Source organism: Bos javanicus, chromosome 1, assembly GCF_032452875.1.
Source record: "Bos javanicus breed banteng chromosome 1, ARS-OSU_banteng_1.0, whole genome shotgun sequence".
Lineage (NCBI taxonomy): Eukaryota > Metazoa > Chordata > Mammalia > Artiodactyla > Bovidae > Bos > Bos javanicus.
The window spans coordinates 102,127,734-102,152,293 of record NC_083868.1 but is presented as its reverse complement, the minus strand read 5'-3'; the positions used below and the strand labels follow the sequence as shown (position 1 = coordinate 102,152,293).

The 24,560-nt window shown below is 39.9% G+C and overlaps 1 protein-coding gene across 2 annotated transcripts; it reads right to left on the bottom strand.

Annotated features, from left to right (window-relative positions):
* Nucleotides 1–1,334: 1,334 nt before the first annotated feature.
* SLITRK3 (SLIT and NTRK like family member 3) lies at nucleotides 1,335–10,860 on the bottom strand. 2 transcript variants are annotated; one of them, XM_061416897.1, is made up of 2 exons: nucleotides 10,260–10,860; nucleotides 1,335–4,665 (listed from the first exon to the last, which is right to left on the bottom strand). In XM_061416897.1, exon 2 carries the CDS (start codon nucleotides 4,645–4,647, stop codon nucleotides 1,705–1,707), a length of 2,943 nt encoding a protein of 980 aa, XP_061272881.1. In that variant the 5' UTR covers nucleotides 4,648–4,665; nucleotides 10,260–10,860; the 3' UTR covers nucleotides 1,335–1,704. The 2 variants fall into 2 exon arrangements, with proteins under 2 accessions (XP_061272881.1, XP_061272871.1); XM_061416887.1 differs by lacking the exon at nucleotides 10,260–10,860 and adding an exon at nucleotides 9,272–10,020.
* Nucleotides 10,861–24,560: the final 13,700 nt, after the last annotated feature.

Below are 24,560 nucleotides of genomic sequence, written 5' to 3'. Positions count from 1 at the left end.
TGCTGACTGTCAAATTGGCTCCCAGGCCTTATACTTTGATTGGTTGGTGTGTGTGTGTGTGTGTAAGTAATTTTAGTGCATATTTTTTAAAAACTATAGCATTCCTTTAAGCCTTTAACTATCATACGATTCATGGATTCTTGATCAGTGTTTCCTAATTAATCCTGTACTTCTTAGCAATATATTTACAGTTTCTCCCAACTGCATCCTGCCTAGGAAAAATGATACATCATTGGAGTACTAAGTTTGAAACTCATAATTCAAGAGAAAGAAGTGAACTATATATTGATAAATCACATTTTTTTATGTCCCATTTTTATCCTAGTGTGTGGAATGGGTGTCGTGAGTTACAAGATTTATTAACATCACAGTGCATCAAACTTGTTAATAAACTAGCTTTCTGTGTAAGAAGTAAAAGAAAGATTTTAAAAAATGGGAGCACAAAAGGCATGGCATAGCTGGAGTTTAAAGTTCAAGCTTTGTATCCTCTATATATAATGTATTATGTTTTTCAAAAACTTTTTATTAGGAAAGCTATACCAGACGCATAATCACTATACAATGATTAAACATTACCTTTACAATTTATAATCACTGAAATTACAGAATAAATATATGCACATTTCTTTTGAATCTTTGTGTGTGAGAGAGAAAACATTAAAAGTGCTTCCTACAAAGCTGTTAGTGATATATACCCAGTTGCTTTTTTATGTTTTTTTTATATTATATATATATAAGAAAGTGCAGATGTTCTCCAAAAAATCTTGGCATCAGGCTGAAGTGTCACAAAGAAGGTGCTCATCCCTAGGTGAGTGCCTCCAGCTGTTAAACCATCAGGCCTCCACTTCAGTAGGCTCCAGCCTAGAAGATGACTTTTCCAGGGTGGTAGGAGAGATGTTTTGAGCTGTACACTAGAGGAGAAAGGAAGGTGAAGCTATGGAGAGGATAGGAATGGATCAAACCCGAACTAATTAGATTGGGTTGAATGGATGAGGGGTGTGTGTGTGTGTGTGTGTGTGTGTGTGTGTGTGTGTGTGTGTACCTACACCAGAAGGAAGAAACTGCAGGTTTAGGGACCTAACTATGTGCAGGGATTTGTGATGTGCATGTGGGTATGTGTGTGACAGAAAAAACGAGTGGGTGAGAACATTCCAGCAAAGCCCGCCCCCTCCCTCCCCGTCTTGCAGTTTCCAGGCATGCAGCAAACTGCATTGTTAATACATGTACAGAATCTGTGCCATGATGGGAAGAGGAACGAAAACCACAAATGGCAATCTGTTTTCCCCCCTCCCTGTCAAAGCAAAACTACAACTAAAAAAAAAAGTTACTGAAAATAAAAAGACACATTGAATTTTACTTAATTAGGATCAATACAATGATCCCCAATATACCTTATACATGGCACAGTCAAAGTCTCAAGTTTCAGTATAAAAAAATAATGATAACATTTGCTGGCAAAAGTCTGCGAAGGCACTTCATTGATTAATGATCTGTGTATGGCCCTTCCTCCAAATCACATCTGAGTGGGGAGAGCATACATCTGTATTTTCTAGTTATCATGCGGTTTCAGTTCTGTTCAGGGCAGGGAAGTTTGTGAGGATGGAGTTATTGGGACAAGTGTAAAGGGAGCAAGGGATATATTTCTTTTATTTTTCTTTTCTTTTGAAAAAAAAAAAAAAGCACTAATGTATTTTTCTTTTTCTGTTAGAACCTATATGTTGTCTTCTCCAGGACTTCGAGGTAATCCGGCTTGGTTTGAAGTTTGGCCCTTAACTCGAGGTAATCACTTTTTTGGGTTTGGTGGTCTGTGAAGCCCTTTCCAGCCGAGAAGAGAAGGGTTTCTTTGAGCCTGGCGTCCTGCTGTAAGTCTGGGTATTGCATGCCAGGAGGATGGACATGCAGTTCCTTTAATTTGGGCACTGTGCCATAGAGACAGTCCACAAACCCCACCGTACAGGGGGCTGGTTGTGGCCTCTCTCGGTCTAGTAGCATACTGCTGCCACCACAACCTCCCCCCGGAGGAAACAGCACCACCCCGCCATTCTTCTCGTGGTGGCGGAACCCAACCAAGTCTCCCCCAGTTCCCGCAACTACCCCGGAAACCCCACCAACTGCTGAGTGGTGAGGGTGAGGGTGATGATGATTCATGGTCACTATGGTATTGAGCTGGGAGCTGGACACTGCCAGCGCCCACTCCTTTTCTTTTTCTAGCAAGGTCCGGTAGTTGCTGTGGTTCTCCTTGGGTGTCTCAGCAAACTGCTCACTTCCTAGGAGAACCTCCCCCATTCCCGGAGGTTGTGTCACAGGAGCCCCACGTTCTGCACCCCCTGCCTCTGGCCCTGATGAAACAACCACCTCCTCCTCCTCACGAGGCTTGTAGATGGGGTTGTTGCACATCTGAGTAACGGGATGAGGAATGTACTCGTATACATGACCCACAGGAGGGGCCTTCTCTGGGGAAGAAATAGTTGGTCGGCCCCCACCTCCATTTCCACCTCCACCACCTCCACCATCCTCAAAAAGTCGGTGGCATTGCATCTGGATGCCAGTGAGGTCCACGCCTTCCTGCCTCTTGCTTCTAAAGGGCAGCTTCTTCCGGCGCCGTCGGAGGACATAGGCAAAGAGGCCTGCAGCAACAAAGACTGCTGAAAAAAACAGAACCAGCAGGCTGAGAATCAACACAGAAAGTGGCACAGGGCCCCCAGGGGGAGAGAACTCATAAGGTGATGCACTCGTCGGCCCCCCAGCAAGGTGAGCATCTCCAGGCTGAGCGGGGGATGCTCCAGCTGGTGCGATGTGTAGCATCTCTGGGCAGAGAACTTCCAGTTCAATAGTGCGCACGTCACGGTGGGTGAGGTTCTCAGGGCTCCTGCATAGGACATCACCCACCACACTGACTGAGCTGATGGTTTCAATCCACTGTTTGAAGGGAACCAGGTCACAGGTACAGTCCCAAGGATTCTCATTGAGGTCTATCTGGACAATGGCATTCAAGTGTTCTAGGACACCAGCCACAGGAAGATAGAGGAAGTAGTTCTTTCTCAAGTTGAGCCGAGCCAGGGATGTGCCTGCAAAGGCATCTGTTGGCAGGGTCCTCAGCAAGTTATTGTTGAGGAATAGCAGCTTCAAGTTGGGCATGAGGCTGAAAGCTGCAGGCTGGATTTCCCGGATGACGTTGAACTCAAAGTACAAGTAGTGCAAACTCTGTAGGCCTCGAAACATGCCTGGAGTCAGCTTCTCAATATCGTTGCCATTGAGAAAGAGGCTCTTTAGGTTAGGCAGGTTGATGAAGGCCCCATCCTGGACATAAGAAATACGATTGTTCCCCAGATGTAAGAGATCCAAGGAAGAGAAATTCCAAAAATCAGAACGGTATATTTTCTGAATCAGATTGCTACTCAGGTACAATTTCTTGGCATTCAGAGGCCTTGGAAGAAGTTCAGAAATGTTATTAAATCCTCGCTCTTTGCAGTTGACAGTCAAACCAAGGTCATTGATATGCAAATTACAGGTACACCCAGTAGGGCATATAATGGGAATGGGTGGTCTGGTCTGATAAGGAGCAATGGGAGGTTGGTTTGGACCAGGGTATAAAGCTTGAGATGTGGACGGTGGCCTTGGTGTTCGAGGCTGTTTGGTGGGTTTGGGCTGTTTATTTGAGGACTTGTATTCAACAGAAGAAGCAGTAAAATGGACAGAGGACAGCATTGAGGAAGGCTTAGTTGGCCATGCATTCTCCTTGTTTGATGACAAGTGGGGAATCCCCAAACTAGCCTCTACCTCAGAGTCAGACAACAAGGGACAGAGTTCTGTTTTCCTGATTTCTCTCAGGTCCTTTCCATGAAAATGGAAAGGAGTCTCACAGGTGATATCTCCCACCAGGGCAGTGTAAGGAATGCGTTCCAGCCAACTCTTCAGTTGCACGATTTCACATGTACAGTTCCAGGGATTTTCTTCCAGCTGGAGCTCCATCAGGCTTCTGCCAATATGGTCTAGCATTCCTCGGTAAAAAAGAACTTTTAACCTGTTTCCACGCAGGTCCAAGTGGGTTAAGGAGACAGCCTTAAATAAATTTGTTGGAAGCATGGGAATGAGATTATCATTTAAAATCAGAACTCTCAATTTACTTAGATTCCGAAATGCCCCACTCTCAATACGTTTAATTACATTGTAGTCTGCCTGAAGATATTCCAGACTTTCCAAGCCAAGGAAGGTGTCATTTCTGAAGATGTCTAGCTTGTTCTCGTGAAGATACAGTCTCTTTAAAATCTTAAGACCGTTGAAAGCTCCTGTTTGAATGTCCTGCAATGCATTGTTCCCAAGGTTAATGGACACAGCATTATTCAAATGAAGAAAACTGTTGGTGTACAATTTCCTCATTGAATTTCTCTGCAGATACAGTTTAAAAGGTCTTGACCAGAACTCAGTAATCTGACTAATATTTGTAAATCCTTTGCTGTCACAATGTATATGAAAGAGGCTTTCTTTAACTTCACAGTAGCATGGATCAAAACAGGGCTCATCTATTTCCTCTGAGTCCTCTATGAGGGGAATCGGGGTAGTCCATCCTAAAGCAATTGTGCTTAGAAGAATTATCCACAACATCCTCCCTCTGTGAAGCATCTCAGCTATAGAAGGTTTCATCATTCGCGGTTGATTACAAAACTGCAACAGAAATAAAGATGCAGATTTTTAGCTTTTCATCATATACACTACTCTAATTGACTCCTATATGTGGACCTTTTTAAGAGTGATATAAAAACTTTAGTAATTGTTGAACTGACACTCAAAATGACCTATCAACATGCTTAATATGTCCTATATCTTAAAATTAGGAGACTGAAGTATTGTGCCATGTGATGACACTTTCCTGAATCAAGCCATACCTGGGGAAGGGTGTATCATTAAATCAAAAGCATCCTTTGTTGTCTCTTGTAGCAAGCAAGGAAACTGGCATACAGTGATTCCTCTTAGGGATAGGCAGATTCAGTAATAATGGCAATTATTTGGCTATTACACTTGTTTGCCTGTTAAAACTCTCATTGCTATCAGAGGTGCCTATTATGGATCTGATTGAAACTCTGATGGAAGAAAATGTTCTTTAAACTATGGGTTTCTGTTCATAAAAAGATATGGCATGCCCCAAAGTTATTAGATTAAAGAGTATGATAGATTATGAGCCTTTGGACCAACATCAGATGTTAAGCTGTGTAAGATGATTGGTATCTCAGGAAAACCCAAGATTTCTCTTAAGAAATGAGCACAATATGCTTAATTTTAGTGCATGCCCAGTAACTCACTGTACCCCAACCCCTTTTGCCCAAGCACAGATTATTAACATCTCCTTTAATTACATTATTTCTACATATGTGTATCATTTGGCTGTTTAAATCCTTTAGGCATGATTAGCCTTTCTAAAGAACAAGCCCATGCAGTTGTCAGAGCTAAAGATAGTGACAGCTAAAGGGTGCTGAGCCTAGGAGTGTCTGTATTAAAACACTTGCAGAGCTTAGTTTGGAATGTATATCTGTTCCATCATGATCAACTGAGGAATCCTGCAAAAAGATGGAATGGCAGGTGGTTTGTAGAGGAGGTTTGGGTAAAGGCAAGAAATAGTGGAAACCTGGATTCTTACCTCCTGATAAATGATCACATGAAATACATTTCAGAAAGATATTGCTCTTTTCCAATGAGAAGGAACAAATACAGTGCACTAATCTAATAATTCGGAGCTTTCCTCCATGGATCTCTTGGAGCCTAATATCCATATATGAAAATGCATATATAAATAAATTATAATGATGCAGTTATATTAGATTGCCCTTCTAAGTCACTGAAATATCAATCAAAATTAAATTGTTTTTGATCAATAAAAATAAACCGGAGTTTTTAGTATGTATTTTCTTTCCACACAGATGCATCCATTAAGGAAATATTTTGTCAACCTAACTTAAAACACAATGATATAACTTATAGGGAGAGTGAAAATAATAAATCTCCACATTCAGCTTGCATATGATGTACACAACTGTACGGAGAGGAGAACCCTTAAGAAAGCAAAGAGAAATTTGCCTCAGGCATGCAGTACTCAATTTTTGGAAACAATTAAATGAAAAAAGAAAGCAGATGAGGCTACACTGCAGTATAAGTCTTCCTTGTACCCCTTTTAAAATATTAAAACCTACTTAAGTTCTTTCTTTTTTACCATTCTTTTTTTTTCTATGTTTTTCCTTGTTTTTGAGGTCCCTGATATTTAGACAAGAAAAGCTCCATATGGCTTTGACTTACCTATTTTGCAGGATTTTTATTTTTTTAAGCATTGATCATCGGGGGAGGGGGGAAGGAAAAAAAAAAGAAGAAGCTTGAGTTTAAGGATTCTTTCTTTCCCTCCCCCTTCCTTCCTTTTGCTGAAGCTAAAGCAAAGGGGGATAGTGGGGGGTGGGGGGAGAGACCACAGAAAAAAAAAATAAAAGCAAGCTTGAGACGTGCTGGGAATGCAAGGGGCCTTTCAATGGGTTTCTTTAGAATGCAGAACTGCCGCTTGGCACACTCAATAGAGGAGAGAGAAGGGGCTGCTGCAGGCTTCCAGCTTCGCTGCCGCCGCCGCCGCCGCTGCCGCCGCCGTAGCTGCTCTCCCTGGGTACCGGCAGCACATCATTGGGCACTTGGAGGAAGGGCGGGAGGAAGGCAGGGAGGAGGGCAGGCTCAATCACAGTGCAGAATCGCGGACTTCTCTTGCGCTGGCTTTTTTTTTTTTTTTTTAATATGTGCTGTAACCCTGGATCCGGCTTTCCACGTCACGAAAATGAGCCCCGAGAAGGGGAACGCGCTTACCATGGGGTCGGGCGCGAGCACTAGGAAGCCGTGACTATACAGTTGTGTGGGTGTGAGTGTGTGTGTGTGTTTAAGGGGAGAGAAAAGAAGTGGAGGGGTCAAGATGACAAACTGTCAAAATTTTTTTAAAAAGGAAGAAGAGATCAACCAAAGGGAAACATTCCTTTGGTCGGGACGGGGGAAGGGGTGGTTGGCATTTTTTTTTTTTTTTTAATTTTGATTTCTTAATTTAACTGAAGGAAACCATTGCCTGACTAGTTTGCTCCTCTAGTTCCCAAATCTCCGCTCTCTAGTGTAGACAGTTTGAAAAGTAAGACTGTTCTTTAGAATTATCGTTTTCACAGCCCACACTTACTCTCAAAGACGGGGATAAAGGGAAATTCAGGTCTCCAAAGCAGAAGAGCTGAATATAGCTGATTCTGCTTGGGTGTCCTGAGTAAGAGCTCAGGCAGCCTGAGCGACTTGGACCGAGTTTCTCCTGCATTTTGCTTCGATTTCTTTGCACCAGGAATCCTTTTGTTGTGCAGCAGTTCAGAGCCTTCGATTTCCCCTGGATTCAACAGCTCTGGCTGCTTCCACCTTCTAAAAACCAGAGACAAGCCAGTGCTCTGGAAGGATACGCAGACCACTTGGATAACAATGACACATTTCACTTCTTCCACCAGGAAAGACCTCGCGGGGATAGGGGGCAGCATTTCAGGGTTTAGATTCTTTTTTTTTTTTTTCCTTTCATTTATTTGCCCCGCCCCTCCCCCCCAACCCCCTCATATTTCTCCGTGGTATTTTCGGGAAGAGGATGGTAGAGAGTCCTGAGGGTGGGGTTGATTGAGGGAAGACATTTCAGTGAAGAGGAGCCACCAGATCAGAGCTCACAAGGATTCTCTAAGAAGAGTTTTTAAAGCCTCATCTGATGGTTTTACAGTCCTACCTGCTGGGACGAAAATGCACCTTAGTAGGGAAACTGGAGAGAGGCAAGTGTGCAGCAAAGGAGTCTAGTTAGCGACAACTGTGCCTCGAGGATGTCGCCCTCGCCCCCACAACACACATGAATCCTGTCATCATCTCACGGGGAAAGGAAAGGCTTTATGGTCGCTAAAGAACTGGACTTGCCCAAGGGCTCAAAGTTAGCTAGCCCGTAGAGGTGAGTTTTTCTTAAAGCACTTTTTCACGAGACCAAATGTATATGTCATTACCATTCTAAATATATATAAATAATCTAACAGAAAAAAACCGTTACTTAAAAATCAGTCATAGGATATTTGCATATTTTGCATTAGAAGTGACCGCACCTGTGTCCGACACTCCACAGTGGCTGTCAGAGACTAAGTAAGAAGGAGGGCAGGATTCTCTTAACGTTCCCCAACCTTAACATTCCAGACCCACCCAATCTATCGGTCTCAGCCAAGAAGCTGAGCTCAGAACAGAGCAATCCCGTCTCTTTCACCAGCTGCCCCCCGCCCCAGCCCCCAACACCACCTTCTGTACCCAACGTGCAGAGATGGTGACTATTTCAGGAATCTTATCGGAACCCAAGATGCGATGGAATCGATGGGTAACCGGGAGGCTTCCCTGCGCTCCAGTGACAGTAAATGGCCCTCTCTGCAATCATTCTCTGTTCTGTCTTGAACTACAACCACCACCACCACCCCCCCCCCCACCCCCACATCCCGCTCCAAGTTCTTGATCCGGGACATGTCCTAAAGGGCATTTCACCATTTTCCTTCCCTTTTTCTCGATGCAGGGTATCTAAGAGATAGGAAGAGCTCCAAAAGTTAGGAGATGAAGGGCCCTGGAGTCCGGATTTCGACCGCTTCCTGCTGCGAGCGCCCAGCATCATTTGTTTGTCCACAGGGAGGACAAGAAGCCCTTTCTCCCCACAGTGCCCCCTCCCACCTCCCCCTCCCCTTTGCTGGATCTCCGAGCCCACTAATCTCTCCATATCTAAGATTAAATATTCCAATATGGAAGCAAAATGATCTTCCCTAGAACAAATAATTAAAATGCTGCATCATTCATTTTCTGAAAAGCCCTGATCCTTCCAGAGGTCCTTTTCTAATCTGTCGCCAGGCGAAACGCACAATGGGTCTGTTTAGAAATGGAAAATGATTAAAAAGCTCAAGCCATTTTCCTTCTATCCTTTACAACACGAGCGGTCCGCTGGGGGAGGGGCCCTTCGCTCTGCCACCTGGCCTATTTGTTGGAGTTACTTACGATTTACACCCCCAAGAAAAGGGGTCCGAGGGTATTTTAGTTTCCAGTACCACTCTTTCTATCATCGTCCTTACAGCTAAATGATCCGCTTCAAAGATATAACCCTCTAGCACCTGTGAGCGTACAGAAGCCACCGCGGCCAAACTATATGCTCTACAAAGAACATCCTTACACGCGAGAACACTGGTTTCAATTAGGCAAAGTAGGAAAGGATGGCGGCGAGTACCTATCAGTGCAGAGCGCTCTCGATCTCCGAGGTTTACTCCAAGGGGCTTCCCAGCGAGAGGTGCAAACTCTCCGGGAGGCAGAATTATATCCATCATGCCGTAGCCTGCAGTTTCTCCTCCCCAGGCCGCCAACTTTCAGAAAGGCCACCAAATCACGCTTGTAATCCTTTCAAGTGTTTCCACCTTTGAGACTCGCAGGGAAATGGTCGCTGCATACCAATGGGAGAGCCGGGCGCACACCTAGCGCGGCAATGCCGGTGACAGACACTCAGGACCACAGCTCTATATACCCTCGATGGCAGGCAGGCAGCGTGAGTGTCCCAGGACTGAGCTCTTTGATTTCAGATCTCGGTGATCTCGATTCAGCTGTGAGCTCCACGGTCCCCGAGAACCCTGGCTCGGTCTCCGGGTTTTTCTCTCTAGCTTCCTGAAAGGTTGTCACTCAAAGCGCAATCCCTTCCCGAGGCCTCCTTCCCTAAAGGGAGCTGGGATTAGACCTTGCCTTCTCCCGGTGTCTTTGCTCTTGACCCTTTGGGTAGGTGGAAGTGGGGGTGGGTGCTGTGTAGATGAGAGAAGAAGAGGTGGGGTGGAGTGGGAAGCAGACTGGAAGGGGGTGTCCAGATCCCAGATCCCAGCATTGGCCAGACAGCGAAGGTGGGGGCGGGGGGAGGAGGAGAGAAAAAGAGAGACGGGATACAAATACAACAGTATGGCTGAACACTCCAAATTCGACTTGAATTTGGGGGATCTCGGGTAAAACACCAAGGTGAAGCGATCCGGTTGGCAGAAAGTGAGCCCCCTGACAGCTCACCATTCAAGCGTCCTCACTTCTGGAGCAGGAGAGGGTGGGGGGCGGGGAAGGGGACCGCGGAATGCTTCAGGCCAAGGAGACGCTCTCGGCGGCAGCCTCATTTAAGACTGACCTGCTTTAAAAGTGCCACTTTAATGGCCTAGGAAATAACTAAAATCGGATTACACGTTACTTACCAACGTCTGCACCCAAACTGGGAGCACCAGGTCGGGTGTTAGGAGACAATATACCGAACGCCAGGCTGGAACCCGAATGTAAATCCATCAGCCGCCCCCAAATCGCTCATGGAGGGAGCGCCGCTCGGGAGCCCCCAGATCAGCCCATCACCGGAGCCTCCGCCAGCTTGTCCCCCCAGCACCCCCGGCCCCTCCTCCGCTCCAACTGTGTAAATCAGCCGCCGCAGTCCTCTCGCCGCGCATCGCAGGCAAATCCCTGCTTAGGAAGCAAGGAAGCAAGTGATATTCATATTCTCTCTCTCTCTCCTCTTTTGATCGGTCACAATCTGGCAGCTCTACGAAGAAAAACCCTGTAAATTTGACTAACAAGAAGTTAGCATTCTGTATCTCTGGATTGATTTTAACTTTTATTTGCAAATGAGAGATGGTTGTTTGGAAAATTACAGCCCAGGCCTGAGGGGGTGGGGGTGATCAAATTAAGCGCATCTGACCTGTCTCGGTGGGCGGTATCGCTAAACGCCTCCTAGAAGCAGTTTTCAAGTTATTTGCAGTAGACCTCCACCTTCATGATACATAAGTGACGATTTGAGAGTACGTGTATTTGCTCATCTGTTTACACCTGCTAAGAAGGAAGAAAATAAGATTGTAGAGTGAAGGATGGTGGGGGAATTTAACGGAGATATGCTGGATAGAGACAAATTAAGGACACTTGAACAATTGTTGCACCTATGTGAAAGTATTATTGCAACATTATATACCCACTGAAGGCGACCATTACCCCCACTGCAGTCATACTAAAGCAGTCACTTAATGCTCCATTCAATCTGCAGTGTAAACCAACGCAGTTCTTCTTAATAGATCCCGTTCATCAGAGACTTGTGTTGGTAGAGAGGGCAGTCTTCCACTAGCTACCAAACTGAATAGGACAGAGTCTGCAGAATCATCTCTGTATCTCTTACCATTCCTTCCTGAAGTGAATGCAATAAATTGTCCAAGACGAGAGAAGTTGTGTAGCTATTACAATTGTAGATGTAACGTGAACTCACCCTATTTTCAAAAGCTTTCAAAGGAACTCTAACTCAACCCTTACTAAGAGACAGTGCTTTTATATATGAAAATCTCTGAGGAGCAGGTCTCAAGATACGATTTTAGCCTTTATTTAATGGATTCTATTTTCTGTGTTATATCATTGTTACTCTTTATTATATGCATATGAGAAGTCTAGTGTCCATATTACCTTCATTAAAAAATGACAAGGATGAAACTGGTTATATTGAAAAACTAGAGGCCTGTGAATTTTTTTGGATCAAATATATGCCAAAGTCAGTATACTAACTGTATCAGTTATGTATAAAGTGTGAATACATATTGTTTTTTTAAAAAATAATTGCAATGTTCCAATTTGTTTTCCAAAATACTGTTTCCTTTAAAACTATTTAGATTAACAAGATATCTATAGGAACCAAGAAAGTGATAAAAGAGTACCATGATATCAAAACTTATTCCTGTAAATGTAGCTTTGCATATCTACTGGCATGAATTCCAAACATTTCCTCAGTATTTTCTTAGGTAATAAATACTTCCATATGAATTTTACATAAGTGAAAACATGGATATGAAAAGAACATTTATCTCAGGTTTCACAATCATTAAGTCTTTAAGTTCAGTTTTGAAGAGCTATATCCAGGAAAGGTTGCAAAAAAGATCCATACCTATAACAAATCAGTCTGATTTAGAGGAAACCAAGCTACATCAGTAAGCTGATGAGTCATAGACATGTTTCTGGCCTTTTCAGGTGGTTGCTCAATTTGAGGAGAATCACTCCTGAGTACACCATATTCTATGTGGGCAGGTGTGAAATCACATACACACCCCTGAGCTTTAGGACTGGAGGATATTAGAGTAACCCTGAAAGCCGTCAGGCAACATCATTTCTAAAACAGCTGAATCTCTTTAACTTTTGAAAAAAAATTTTTTCATTTTATTTGATTTTCAAAGTTATCTGTTGATGAGAGGACCCTGAACATGTTAATACTGAGCAGATTTTGGTATGGCTTGAGGGTACTGGGGAGCTACATAAGACTGAATAGAGAAGGCAGATTGTTAGTGTTGAGTACTTCCAACACAAATATTTCAGGCTATAAAAATGTTGTGGAGAAGGCAATGGCAACCTACTCCACTATTCTTGCCTGGAGAATCCTGTGGACAGAGAAGCCTGGTGGGCTGCTGTCCATAGGGTCACACAGAGTCGGACACGACTGAAGCGTCTTAGCATGCATTCATGCATTGGAGAAGGAAATGGCAACCCACTCCAGTATTCTTGCCTGGAGAATACCCATGGATGGAGGAGCCTGGTGGGCTGCCGTCTATGGGGTCACACAGACTCAGACACGACTGAAGCAACTTAGCAGCAGCAGCAGGGTAGTACATTTCATGGGCCTTAGAGTGATTCTGTATTGTGAGTTTTAGTGGATTCTGTGAAGGCAATTATATGTCCATGCTTGTGTGTGCTTAATTGCCCAGTTATGTCAGACTCTTTGCTATCCGTTGGGCTGTAGCCTTCCAGGCTCGTCCGTCCATGGGGTTTTTCAGGCAAGAATACTAGAGTGGGTTGTTATTTCCTTCTCCAGGGGATCTTCTCAACTCAGAGATCAAATCCGTGTCTCCTGTTTCACCTACACTGCAGATTCTTTACCTGCTGAGCCATTGGGAAAACCTTTTATATGTCCATAGTTTTATTTTGTGTGCTAAGTCTCTTCAGTCATGTCTAGCTCTGTGCCACCCTATGAACTATAGCCCAGCAGACACCTCTGTCCATGGGATTCTCCAGGTGAGAATACTGGAGTGGGTTGCCATTCCTGTCTTCAGGAGGGTCTCCCTGACCCAGGGATCCAAATTTCATCTCTTACATCTCCTGCATTGGCAGGTAGATTCTTTACCACTAGCGCCACCTGAGAAGTCCTTAGTTTTGTTTTAATTACATATAAATTTACATTGTGAAAGGGAGAACTCTTATGAAAAAAACTGTTCTTTATTAAAAATGCATAATGGATAAAGGGAAAATGTAGCCATAACATACAAAATATAGTTTTCAGTTCAGTAAAAATTAAATGTTTATAATGCTGATTGACATATATTTTTAGTTACAAAGACTTTATAATGCTTCACAAGGTTCCTTTTTACTACTGTGCCATTTTCCAGAGAAAGACAAGGGTATTAAAATGCATAAAGGAGGCACATTTCTTTTGTCTAATATATATTTTACTTACTCTGATTTAAATGATATAAATACATCTTTTGAAAGATTTAAAACTAATTGAAATATCACTAGAGAGTTTGTTGTATAATGGAACATTCACCCAAGAAAGTTCCAAACTGTAGCAATTTATGATTTTATATAGCATATCTAAATTATCTAAATATTGTATTCATTTGTTTTCAACTATTGCATAAGCATTGTGAACCCTATTTCTTTCTTTTATTTATTTGTGCATTCCAAATAATTTTCAGGCCAATAAGCCATGTATTTAATAATTATAAAAATGTTAATTGTAGCCTCATTTCATCAACTTTTTAGATCATTGTTGAAACAATTGAAAATACAATTACTTACACAAGTTTTAAAATGGAAATTTAGCCTGCCAAAAATAAATAGGCAAATAAAAGTATGAGGAAACAGAAATTAAATATTTTTAGTTTTGTTTTGTTTTTGAGCTTATTGGTATTTATTGAGAGAATTCAAAGGCTTGATTAATTGATACTGAGATTATGTTTTACATAAATATTTATTAGAAAGATATAGATCTTTCTAAACCTCCGTAAGAAACATGCTTGTACCATTTTATATCATGTAGAAAAAGCTCAAGAGCACTCATAACTTTGTTCAAAAGCATCTTGTAAAATTTAGTTAATCAACTTAGATTTGTAATGTTAGCTGCACTTTCATTATAACTAACAAGCCATAAGTATGGGGTAGGTCCAAGATATTCAATTAGACAGTGATCTTTTCTATCCTGTTTCACTGAAACATTTAGATACATTTTATAGGCATCCGTCAAATGAAATCTCAGTTTATTTTTGAAGTAAACACATCTTTCTCAAAGAAAAACTATTTTAGGATTCCTAGAGTAAATCTTTCAATATGAACATATTTCCAGATTTTTATTTGTAATTTGGATCAAGCTTAGAAAGTTGTTTCTTTTATAAAAGATTTTCTAAATTTATTTGGAATTAACAGATTATAGGTGTTAAGATTAAATTTACTAAGAGACAAAAAAAAATCCTTAAGAGATCAAATTAGGAGCAAATATATTTTTTGAAATGAATTAAACTGTTGAATAATACACCAGGAAGTAAGTAATCTGTATTATACGTAATGGAAAAATGTAAACCATGTAAGTTTTATCAGTGAAAGAAGTGTTTTCAAAAAATATATGATGAGAGAAGAGCATAAGAGTAATTGTACAACATAATAGAACCTCAGAATTAAGTGGGACTTGAAAGTTTATCTTGTTTGATCAACTATGTGATAGTCAAACTCCTACTTCACCATCCCTTGCCAAGTTGTTATCTAGCCTATGCTCTTTAGTATTGCCTAGGATGTGGAGCATAGTACATTCCAGGGAAGCCCATTTTATTTTTTGATAAATGTAATCAATAGAAAAATGTTTAAGCAAACTAAAAATAAAACGTTTTCTTCTACTTCCTATTAATTTGCATTAGTTACCTCTTTTTTTTAAATTTTATTTTATTTTTAAACTTTACAATATTGTATTGGTTTTGCCAAATATTGAAATGAATCCGCCACAGGTATACATGTGTTCCCCATCCTGAACCCTCCTCCCTCCTACCTCCCCATATCATCCCTCTGGGTTGTCCCAGTGCACCAGCCCCAAACATCCCATATCGTGCATCGAACCTGGACTGTCAACTTGTTTCATACATGATAGTATACATGTTTCAATGCCATTCTCCAAAATCTTCCCACCCTCTCCCTCTCCCACAGAGTCCAAAAGACTGTTCTATACATCAGTGTATTAGTTACCTCTTAAGAATTTGTTGAAAAAATCTGAGGTAATAAACTATCTATTTCTTTATTTACTCAGAGAAACTCACCTGGCAGGTAGAAATACAGAACCAGATCTTCAAGAGATGCTGCTGCTGCTGCTAAGTCGCTTCAGTAGTGTCCAACTCTGTGTGACCCCAGAGACGGCAGCCCACCAGGCTCCCCCTCCCAGGGATTCTCCAGGAGAGAACACTGGGATGGGTTGCCATTTCCTTCTCCAACACATGAAAGTGAAAAGTGAAAGCGAAGTCGTTCAGTCGTGTCCGACTCTTTGTGACCCCATAGACTGCAGCCTACCAGGCTCCTCCATCCATGGGATTTTCCAGGCTAGAGTACTGGAATGGGGTTCCACTGCCTTCTCCATTCAAGAGATGAGTTAGAGCTAAAGGAGTCATTTAAATTGATGTGAAGTCATGAAACTATAGAATTTGTAATAATTACTACAAGGAGAAAATGTTAGAGGACTTTATAGGACTTAAAAATTATTTCTGAAATATTCAAAATATTTAAGCTAATTTTCATGGAAATCTCCAAGGGACCACATTTGAAGTTCTATATGTGTCCTCAATGTAATTTCAGATCAACTGCAGCATCATAGAGGAATATCATTTGGTATCAACGAAAGAAGCTGGAGAGCCAAAACAATACATTTAGATGTTTATAAGTCAAATCAAATTTCCCATGGTCTTTGAATTTTTGATCTCTAAATGATAACATGAATATGGAGTGAATATTGTTATATCAGACTGGTTTCAATATAAACCTGATGAAAAATGCTTTCCCCAGCAACTATGGGACAAGATAAAAGGCTTTAATATAATCATGTTCTCAAAATCACAGATAGTGAAAATCTTAAATAGAACTTTGCATTTTAGGGATAGAACAAGAATGTTATAAAACACTGAATATAAATAAATGTTAGTAATTCCTAAAGTGACTTATATAAAAAAAAAATTATTTTCCTGAATTTGGCTACCTCCCCTATATCACTCTGCTTGGTTACTTAGCCACACAGCTCCTTTTAGCTTTTATGTTGTTGTTTTCTTCAATCACTAAGTTGTGTCCAACTTTTTGCAACCCCATGAACTGCAGCATGCTAGGTTTCCCTTTCCTTCACTATCTCCCAGAATTTGCTCAGACTCGTCTCCACTGAGTCCAGATGCCACTCAATCATTTCATCCTCTGTCACCCCTTCTTCTCCTGCCCTCAGTTTTTCCCAGCATGAGACTTTTCCAGTGAGTTGGCTATTTGCATCATGTAGCCAAAATATTGGAACTTCAGCTCCAGCATCAATCCTTCCAATGAATATTCGGTGTTGGTTTCCTTTAGGATTGACTGGTTTGATCTCCTTGCCCTCCAAGGGACTCTCAAGAGTCTTCTCCAGCACCACAGTTTGAAAGCATCAGTTCTTCAGCACTCAGCCTTCTTTATGATCCAACACTCATAACATACATGACCACTGGAAAAACCATAGCTTTGATTAGATGGACCTTTGGTAGCAAAGTGATGTCTCTGCTTTTTAATATGCTATATTTGCCATAGCTTTTTTTCCCAAGGATCAAGTGTCTTTTAATTTTGTGGCTGTAGTTACCATCTGTAAGGATTTTGGAGCCTAAGAAATAAAATCTGTCACTGTTTACACTTTTTCCCCATCTATTTTCCTTGAAATAATGGGACCAGATGCCATGATCTTGGCTTTTGTATGTTGAGTTTTAGCCAGCTTTTTCTCTCTCTTCTTTCACTTTCATCAAGAGGCTGTTTAGTTCTTCTTCACTTTCTGCCATTAAAGTGTTATTATCTGCATAGCTGAGGTTTTTTATATTTCTCCCATCAGTCTTGATTCCAGCTTGTGATTCATCTAGTCTGGCATTTTGTATAATGTACTCTGAATATAAATTAAATAATCAGGGTGACATTATACAGCCTTGAATTACTCCTTTCCCAATATTGAACCTGTCCTTTGTTCCATGTCCATTTCTAACTGTTGCTTCTTGTCCTGCATACAGGTTTCTCAGGAGACAGGTAAGTTGGTCTGATGATATTCATATCTCTTTAAGAATTTCCCAGTTTGCTGGGATCCACACAATCTTGATGACAAGATTAGTGTACTCAATGAAGCAGAAGTAGATTTTTTTGTTTGGAATTTCCTTGCTTTTTCTATGATCCAGCAAATGTTGGCAATTTAATCTCTGGCTCCTCTGCCTTTTCTAAATCCAACTTGTGATCTGGAATTTCTCAGTTCATGTGCTGCTGAAGCCTAGTTTGAAGGATTTTGAGCATAATCATGCTAGCATGTGAAGTGAGTGAAATTTTATGGTAATTTGAACCTTCTTCGGCATTGCCTTTCTTTGGGATTGGAATGAAAACTGACATTTTCTAGTCCTGTGGCCACTGCTGAGTTTTCCAAATTTCCTGGCATATTGAGTGTAGCACTTTCACAGCATCATCTTTTTAGGATTTGAAATAGCTTAACTGGAATTCCATCACCTCCACTAGCTTTGTTTGTAGTGATGTTTCCTAAGGCCCACTTGACTTCACATTCCAGGATGTCTGGCTCTAGGTGAGTGATCACACCAAGGTGATTATCTGGGTCACGAAGATCTTTTTTTGTATAGTTCTGTGTTTTCTTGCCACCTCTTTTCAATGTCTTCTGCTTCTATTAGGTCCATACCATATCTGTCCTTTATTGTGTCCATCTTTCATGAAATGTTCCCTTGGTATCTCTAATTTTCTTGAAGAGAAAGTCTTTCCCATTCTATTATTTTCCTCTATTTCTTTGCATTGATCACTCAGGAAGGCTTTCTTATCTCTCCTTGCTATTGTTTGGAACTCTGCATTCAGATGCTTATATTTATCCTTTTCTTCTTTTCTTAGCTACTTGTAAGGCCTCCTCAGACAACCATTTTGCCTTTTTGCATTTCTTTTTCTTGGGGATGGTTTTGATTACTGCCTCCTGTACAATGTTATGAAACTTTATCCATGGTTCTTCAGGCACTCTGTCTACCAGATCTAATCCCTTGAATCTATTTTTCATCTCCACTGTATAATCATAAGGAGTTTGATTTAGACCATACCTGAATGGCTTAGTGGTTTTCCCTACATTCTTCAATTTAAGTCTGAATTTTGCAATAAGGAGCTAATGATCTGAGCCACAGTCAGCTCCCAGTCTTATTTTTGCTGACTGTATAGAGCTTCTCCATCTGTGGCTGCAAAGAATATAATCAGTCTGATTTCAGTATTGGCCATCTGCTGATATCCATGTGTAGAGTTGTCTCTTGTGCTGTTGAAAGAGAGTGTTTGCTATGATCAGTGCATTCTCTTGGCAAAACTGTTAGCCTTTGCCCTGCTTAATTTTGTACCCTAAGGCCAAACTTGTTTGTTACTCCAGGTGTCTCTTGACTTTGTACTTTTGCATTTTAGTCCCCTATAAGGATAAGGACATCTTTTTTTGTCCTACTAATTTATCTACTTTTATGTTATATCTATTAATAAGTCTCCCTTCACATTTCTGTTGTTAGTCAGTGTTTTGTGTGTGTGCTGTGTGCTCAGTCATGTCTGACTCTTTGTGAGATCATAGCCCATTAGGGCCCTCTGAACATGGAAGTTTCAAGGCTAGAACACTGGAGTAGCTTGCCATTTCCTACCCCAGGGATCTTCATGACCCAGAGATCTTACATCTCTTCCACTGGCAGGCCAGTTCCTTAAAACAGTGTCATCTGGAAGGCCCCGCTCAATGTTTAGTTGATTACTATATCTATAAATCTGTCCTTTTTTAATGTTAAAATTGATGTTTTGTGTGTGCTTCTACATTTGGAAATCTCAGCATAGATATATGATTGCATGGGTGCTAATTTTTTACCTTCATACAAACGAAATTCTCTTCTTTCTCAGATAGTAATCTGAATTTTATTTCTTCTAATGGTTGGTATTTTTAAGAACTTGGTGAGTGGGAAATGTTTATTATAAATGTTATTTTAGCAAATTTTTAAAATAAGAATAAAAATTAGATAAACATTTGCGGCAGAGCTAAGATACCATTCACTGTTTTTAATGATGACAAGATTATCAAACAATGTGGAACTGATGATGCTATAAATTTACTCCCCTCTAAAAATATAATTAAATACCTTCTAGAAATCTTCACCAAAAATATAAATAAAAGATAAGGATTTTGTATATTTAAGCATGTATTTTAATGTGATGTGCACTTAATATTTTCAAAGGATAATTTGAACAAACACTAATTTTCTTATTTCTTGATTTGATTGGATATTTTTATTGAAAAGGTAGTGATGAGATGTCTCTTATGGTTAACACAGTGACAGAGTGTTTGCTAACTGTCCCAACTCCCTCTCATTTTGAAATACTTTATGACTGATTTTGTAAAATTTCATTTGAAATGCCATGAAAAATACACAAAATATGTCTACACATGTACAAATGACCCACATCTGTATGTGTTTCTGTATTTGTGTGAATTAGGATATAAAATTGGAAATTAATGGATTCTTTATAAAATATTTGAATTGTTTTGTCTCTAAAATTATCTTATTTCTAAAAGGGAAGGCATACCTAGTTTTAAAACTATAATATAACAAGGGCTTCCCAGGTGGCAGTACTGGTAAAGAACCCACTTGCCAATGCAGGAGACATAAAAGATATAGGTTCAATCCCTGGATTGGGAAGACACCCTAGAGGAGGGCATGGCAACCTACTCCAGTATTCTTGCCTGGAGAATCCCATGGACAGAGGGGATTGGTGCATGACAGTCCATAGGGTCACAAAGAGTCAAACACAACTGAAGCAACTTAGCATACACATAGTATAACAAACAAAATAGTTATCCATAAAATATTAAAATTCAGACATATATCTTAAATTCTCTTTTATTGATATTGGATGATAATATTCATGGTTTTGAAAACTCTTGAAACACTCATGCCACAAAGGATCAGAAGATAATTTTTAGAAACTGACCTTTCTCTGGCTTAAGCCAATGCCCTGGAAAAATAACTCTGTTCAACAATAGGTTGACATCACCTGCCCATGTGCAAGTACTTTCTATCATTTATAAAACAAACAAAAAAAAGGGTATCATGATTTTAAAGTACTAGTATCTTTTAGCTCTTATGCCAAAACATATAAAAATTCAAAATATCCAAGTCTGGAATACTTTTAACATTCCTTAGAGTCTTTAGCAATGTAGTTTAAGAAAAGGGTTTTTCTTCTTTTTCTGGAAGAAAAAGATATAGTGTTGGCTCATGGAAATTCAAAGACACAAACAAATATATAGACCTCATGGGAAACATAATTGGAAATTAGGCCAGACTTCATCTGTCTCAGGGTCCAAATGGCCTTCCAGTTACCTACCTCACTTCCCATCTGTTCTGTACAATAGCCAGAATAATTCTTAAAAATGTAAGCCTGATATCATCTTCTGGTAAGCCTCACCTCTCTAGGTAAAAGCTAGCATTCTGACACAAGTTCACAAGCCCTGTGTGATCTTCTCACTCTCTCCGTATCTGACTTCAGATCCTATTGCCAGCTCTCTTGCTTTCACTATACAAGGCAGTTTTCCCCCTTTGCTGTTGCTTTGATTCATCAAGCACACATTTGTTTCAGAGCTTTTGTACCTGCCTTGCACTCTGTCCAATATCCCTTTTCCACAAATATCAGCATGGCTGGCACCATCATTGGCATACAAGTTTCCATTCAAAAGACACATGATCAAATATCCCTGCCCATTTCCCCAGGTAGCATTTCCCCCATTACTTTTAAACTGCATTCCCTGCTTTGTTTTTGCTTCTACAGTTTTTTCAACTAATGAAATATAATTTATATGCTGGTACATATTTACCATCTCCCACTACAAGAATAAGCTTCACAAGAACAGGGACTTTGTTTTAGTTATTGTGGTATTCCTAGCACCTAGAACAGTGCCTAGTACACAATGGGAACTCCATATGAATGTATTAGAGGAATTAAGAGAACGAATGGTTTCTCTAATCTCTACTTGTTTTTGAGTCTGCACCGTGTTTTTTTCCCTTATGCTAAGCTTCTTTCTCTACATCAGCTAACACATGGTTCTTAATTGCTGTGTGGCCTTTCAGCTGCAGTGTTCTCCACCAACTGGCAGCTTCTCCCTTTTACTTTAGTTCAAATTCCTCAAAATCTAATTGGACAGGTTTCTATTTTTCCCATAAGTTTCTGGCCCATCTCTGGATGTCTTCTTTCTTCAGGCATATATTCCTGGTCTAATAAGGCTGAGTATGGATGACTAGATGTGAGGAGATGTGGGCAGGCAACCAGGCAACACAAATATGTCTAGTACAAATAACCATTACAACTACATCAGCAACAGTGCTCTTCCCTGTCCCAAGTCTTGCTCATGTGTCTGATATCACTCTTCAGTTCAAGGCTCCTATGTTCTGCCCTGTGTCCTTGATCAAATGACTGTTCTAGGTATTTTTGTTGTTGTTGCTGTAATATTTTTTTGTTAGATATAACCATGCATCTATAAAACCTCTATGATATGTTTCTGCCTTGATCCTAAAGGCAACAAAATGCACTCCCATGCCTATCAGGCCGTTCCACTCATGTTTTTGGACAATAAGCAATAAAACTCAAGTGTGTCTACATAGAACCTATCGTAGACACACCCTAAGGTGACCCTCAGTGTGTAAATACCCTTACATAACTCCCTCTTCTTTAGTATAACTAGAACCTATGACTTGCTTCTACCCAATAAAAAAAAAAAAGAAAGATATTTGTAGATGTAATTAAAGTCACAAATTAGTTGATCTTGAATTCATTGAAAGGGAGATTATTCTGAGTCAGTCAGACTTACTCAGGTGAAAGTCTAAAAGAGAGACTGCTGCTTCCCTGAAATGAAGACGTGTTTTCCTGGTGGCCTTGAAGAAGTCAAGGAAATGAATTCTGCCAGTAACCTGATTTAATTTAGAAACATTCTTCCCCAATCAAGTCTCTAGACAAGAATATGGCCCAGTTGATACCTGCATGCAGCCTGTGAGACTCTGAGCTGGGTACTCATCAAAGTTTTGTCTTTGGATGGCTGCCCTACAAAACCTGACAGGTAATACATTTAATTTGTTGTTGTTGTTACACAGAACACTAACACAGACCTTTTATCTTAATTCATTGTAAAAGACAGATGTTTAGACTCCACATGTTGCTTTCATTTTTAGACTCCAGTGTGTGACTTTGACTTGGACCTTTTTGCTTTCTATAAGTTTTACATGCTAAATTGAAATAATTGACTTCCTTAGTATACTTCTATTTGGGGACTTAGTCTTTCCCTATATTTTTCTCTTGTCTCAATGTATTGAGATTAATTTTAGACCTTCTTTCAGGGGACAGCACATGATTATAATACTTTTTTTCTCCTTCTAGCCACATAATCTTCTCTTTTGCATGCAGCATCCATTTTCTATCATTTGTAGCTTTTGGTGATGATGTAGATAGGCAGAGTAACTCTGGCTATGAAATTCATACATCTACTCTTCTCATTAATATCTCTTTTTTTTCTATTTATGCATGTAAATTTATATTTTAATGAAGTCATTCTTGAGATTCTGGGGATTTTTTACATAAAGAATGATTTTGTAAGTTCAAAATATTTATCAGGGGAAACTTTATCCTCTAATTTATCTCTTTCTTACATTTACATTTTCATGTATAAAATTTTACTTGGTAAAAGTTAGGCATATCTGTGTTTGGTCAGTGCTTATTACTTTATTATTTGTAAATTTCCAAGCCTTATTTTTCTGCTTGTTGTCTTAAACTATATATTTCAGTGTCTTGTCGTCTAAGAGTTCTGTGCAACACTAACCATAGTGCAACATGTAAGTCATGTAATTTAGGAATCAGTTAACTAATATGTTTTCATATTCCACAATAGTAGGAGTTGAAGATATACAGACATGAAGAGTTAACATTCTTTTTTAATCTCATCAGCACATAAATTTTTAGAAACTTTACAAACCCACAGAAATTATGGCTTGATTATTTGGTACATGCTCTATTTAAAAGAAAAAAAAATCTAATTTTTCTTAAGAATATGTTTAATGGCATGCCTTTGAAAAGCCAGTACGTTCATTTATCATACATACATAAATAAAAATTAAGATGAACTATTGATGAAACAAATTTATTCTCTGTTTACCCTGACAGAAATTCTCAAACACTGATTTGAAATTGAAGTGTTAAGAATTTCTATTTCCCACAGGGGTCTCACAGAGTATATAATCAAGCTCTAGTCCACATTTGCTTGGAAAACTATAAATCACTGTAGATGTGTCTATTACTAAATAGTTTAAAAGTCAAATTTTAATTTTAAAGGAAAAGTGAAATACCAAATCATGATGCTTAGCGGAAGTAGGACTAGTGGTTGGATGGGGATTGTGGATGGTGATGCATATTCATTTTGATCTGTAGGGAGTAATGAAACATCCAATAATCACATTTCTAAATGCATATCACAGTAGATAAGACTTTAAGTGCTCCATTCAATTAATTAATTAAGCTTATATCTCATTCAGGTATACAAATTATCCTCTTTAAGGGAAAGAAGCTTAGGGAGATATTTAGAGGGAAATTAATTCAAAGAGCTTTTGTTGAAATATTAAAGTCATATGAACACCTTATCACATGTGCTTGAACTGAAACTGGTTTTCCTTGTTATCATTCTCAAGTCAATATATTGCATTGATAAGGAACACACTAAACATTTCCAGAGGTAAGTTTTGTAATTTTTAAAGTAGCACAGCATGTTTAACATGCTTACATTATGTTAGTTCAGAGGCATATATTTCTCTTTTGAAAAGCTGCCTTTGAGTTAGCTACTAAAATATTGAAAATTTCTGATAGTAGCCAGTGTTGATTATTTTCTTTTGAGATGAGACAAGAAGAAGCAATTAATTTGGCATCTCTTGATATTTGTACCTAAAAGAAATAGAAGTTTTCACTTTATTGTGATGTGTAAAAGAAAGAGAATGCTCATAGGGAACAGAATGAGACTCTCCTACATTTTTCTGTCTTTTAAAAAAATGTTCGCAGGAAACTGTATAGAACGGTATGCTTATTTAACAAAAACTTTGCTGTCGTTTTTGTTACACCTAGTAGTTTTAAGCTTGCTGTGGCTGCCTAAAGACGCCTCCAGATGGCGCCCTAGTGCTCGTTCTCTCCGCCCAGTGGCCGACGGAATACCACCAGCTGCC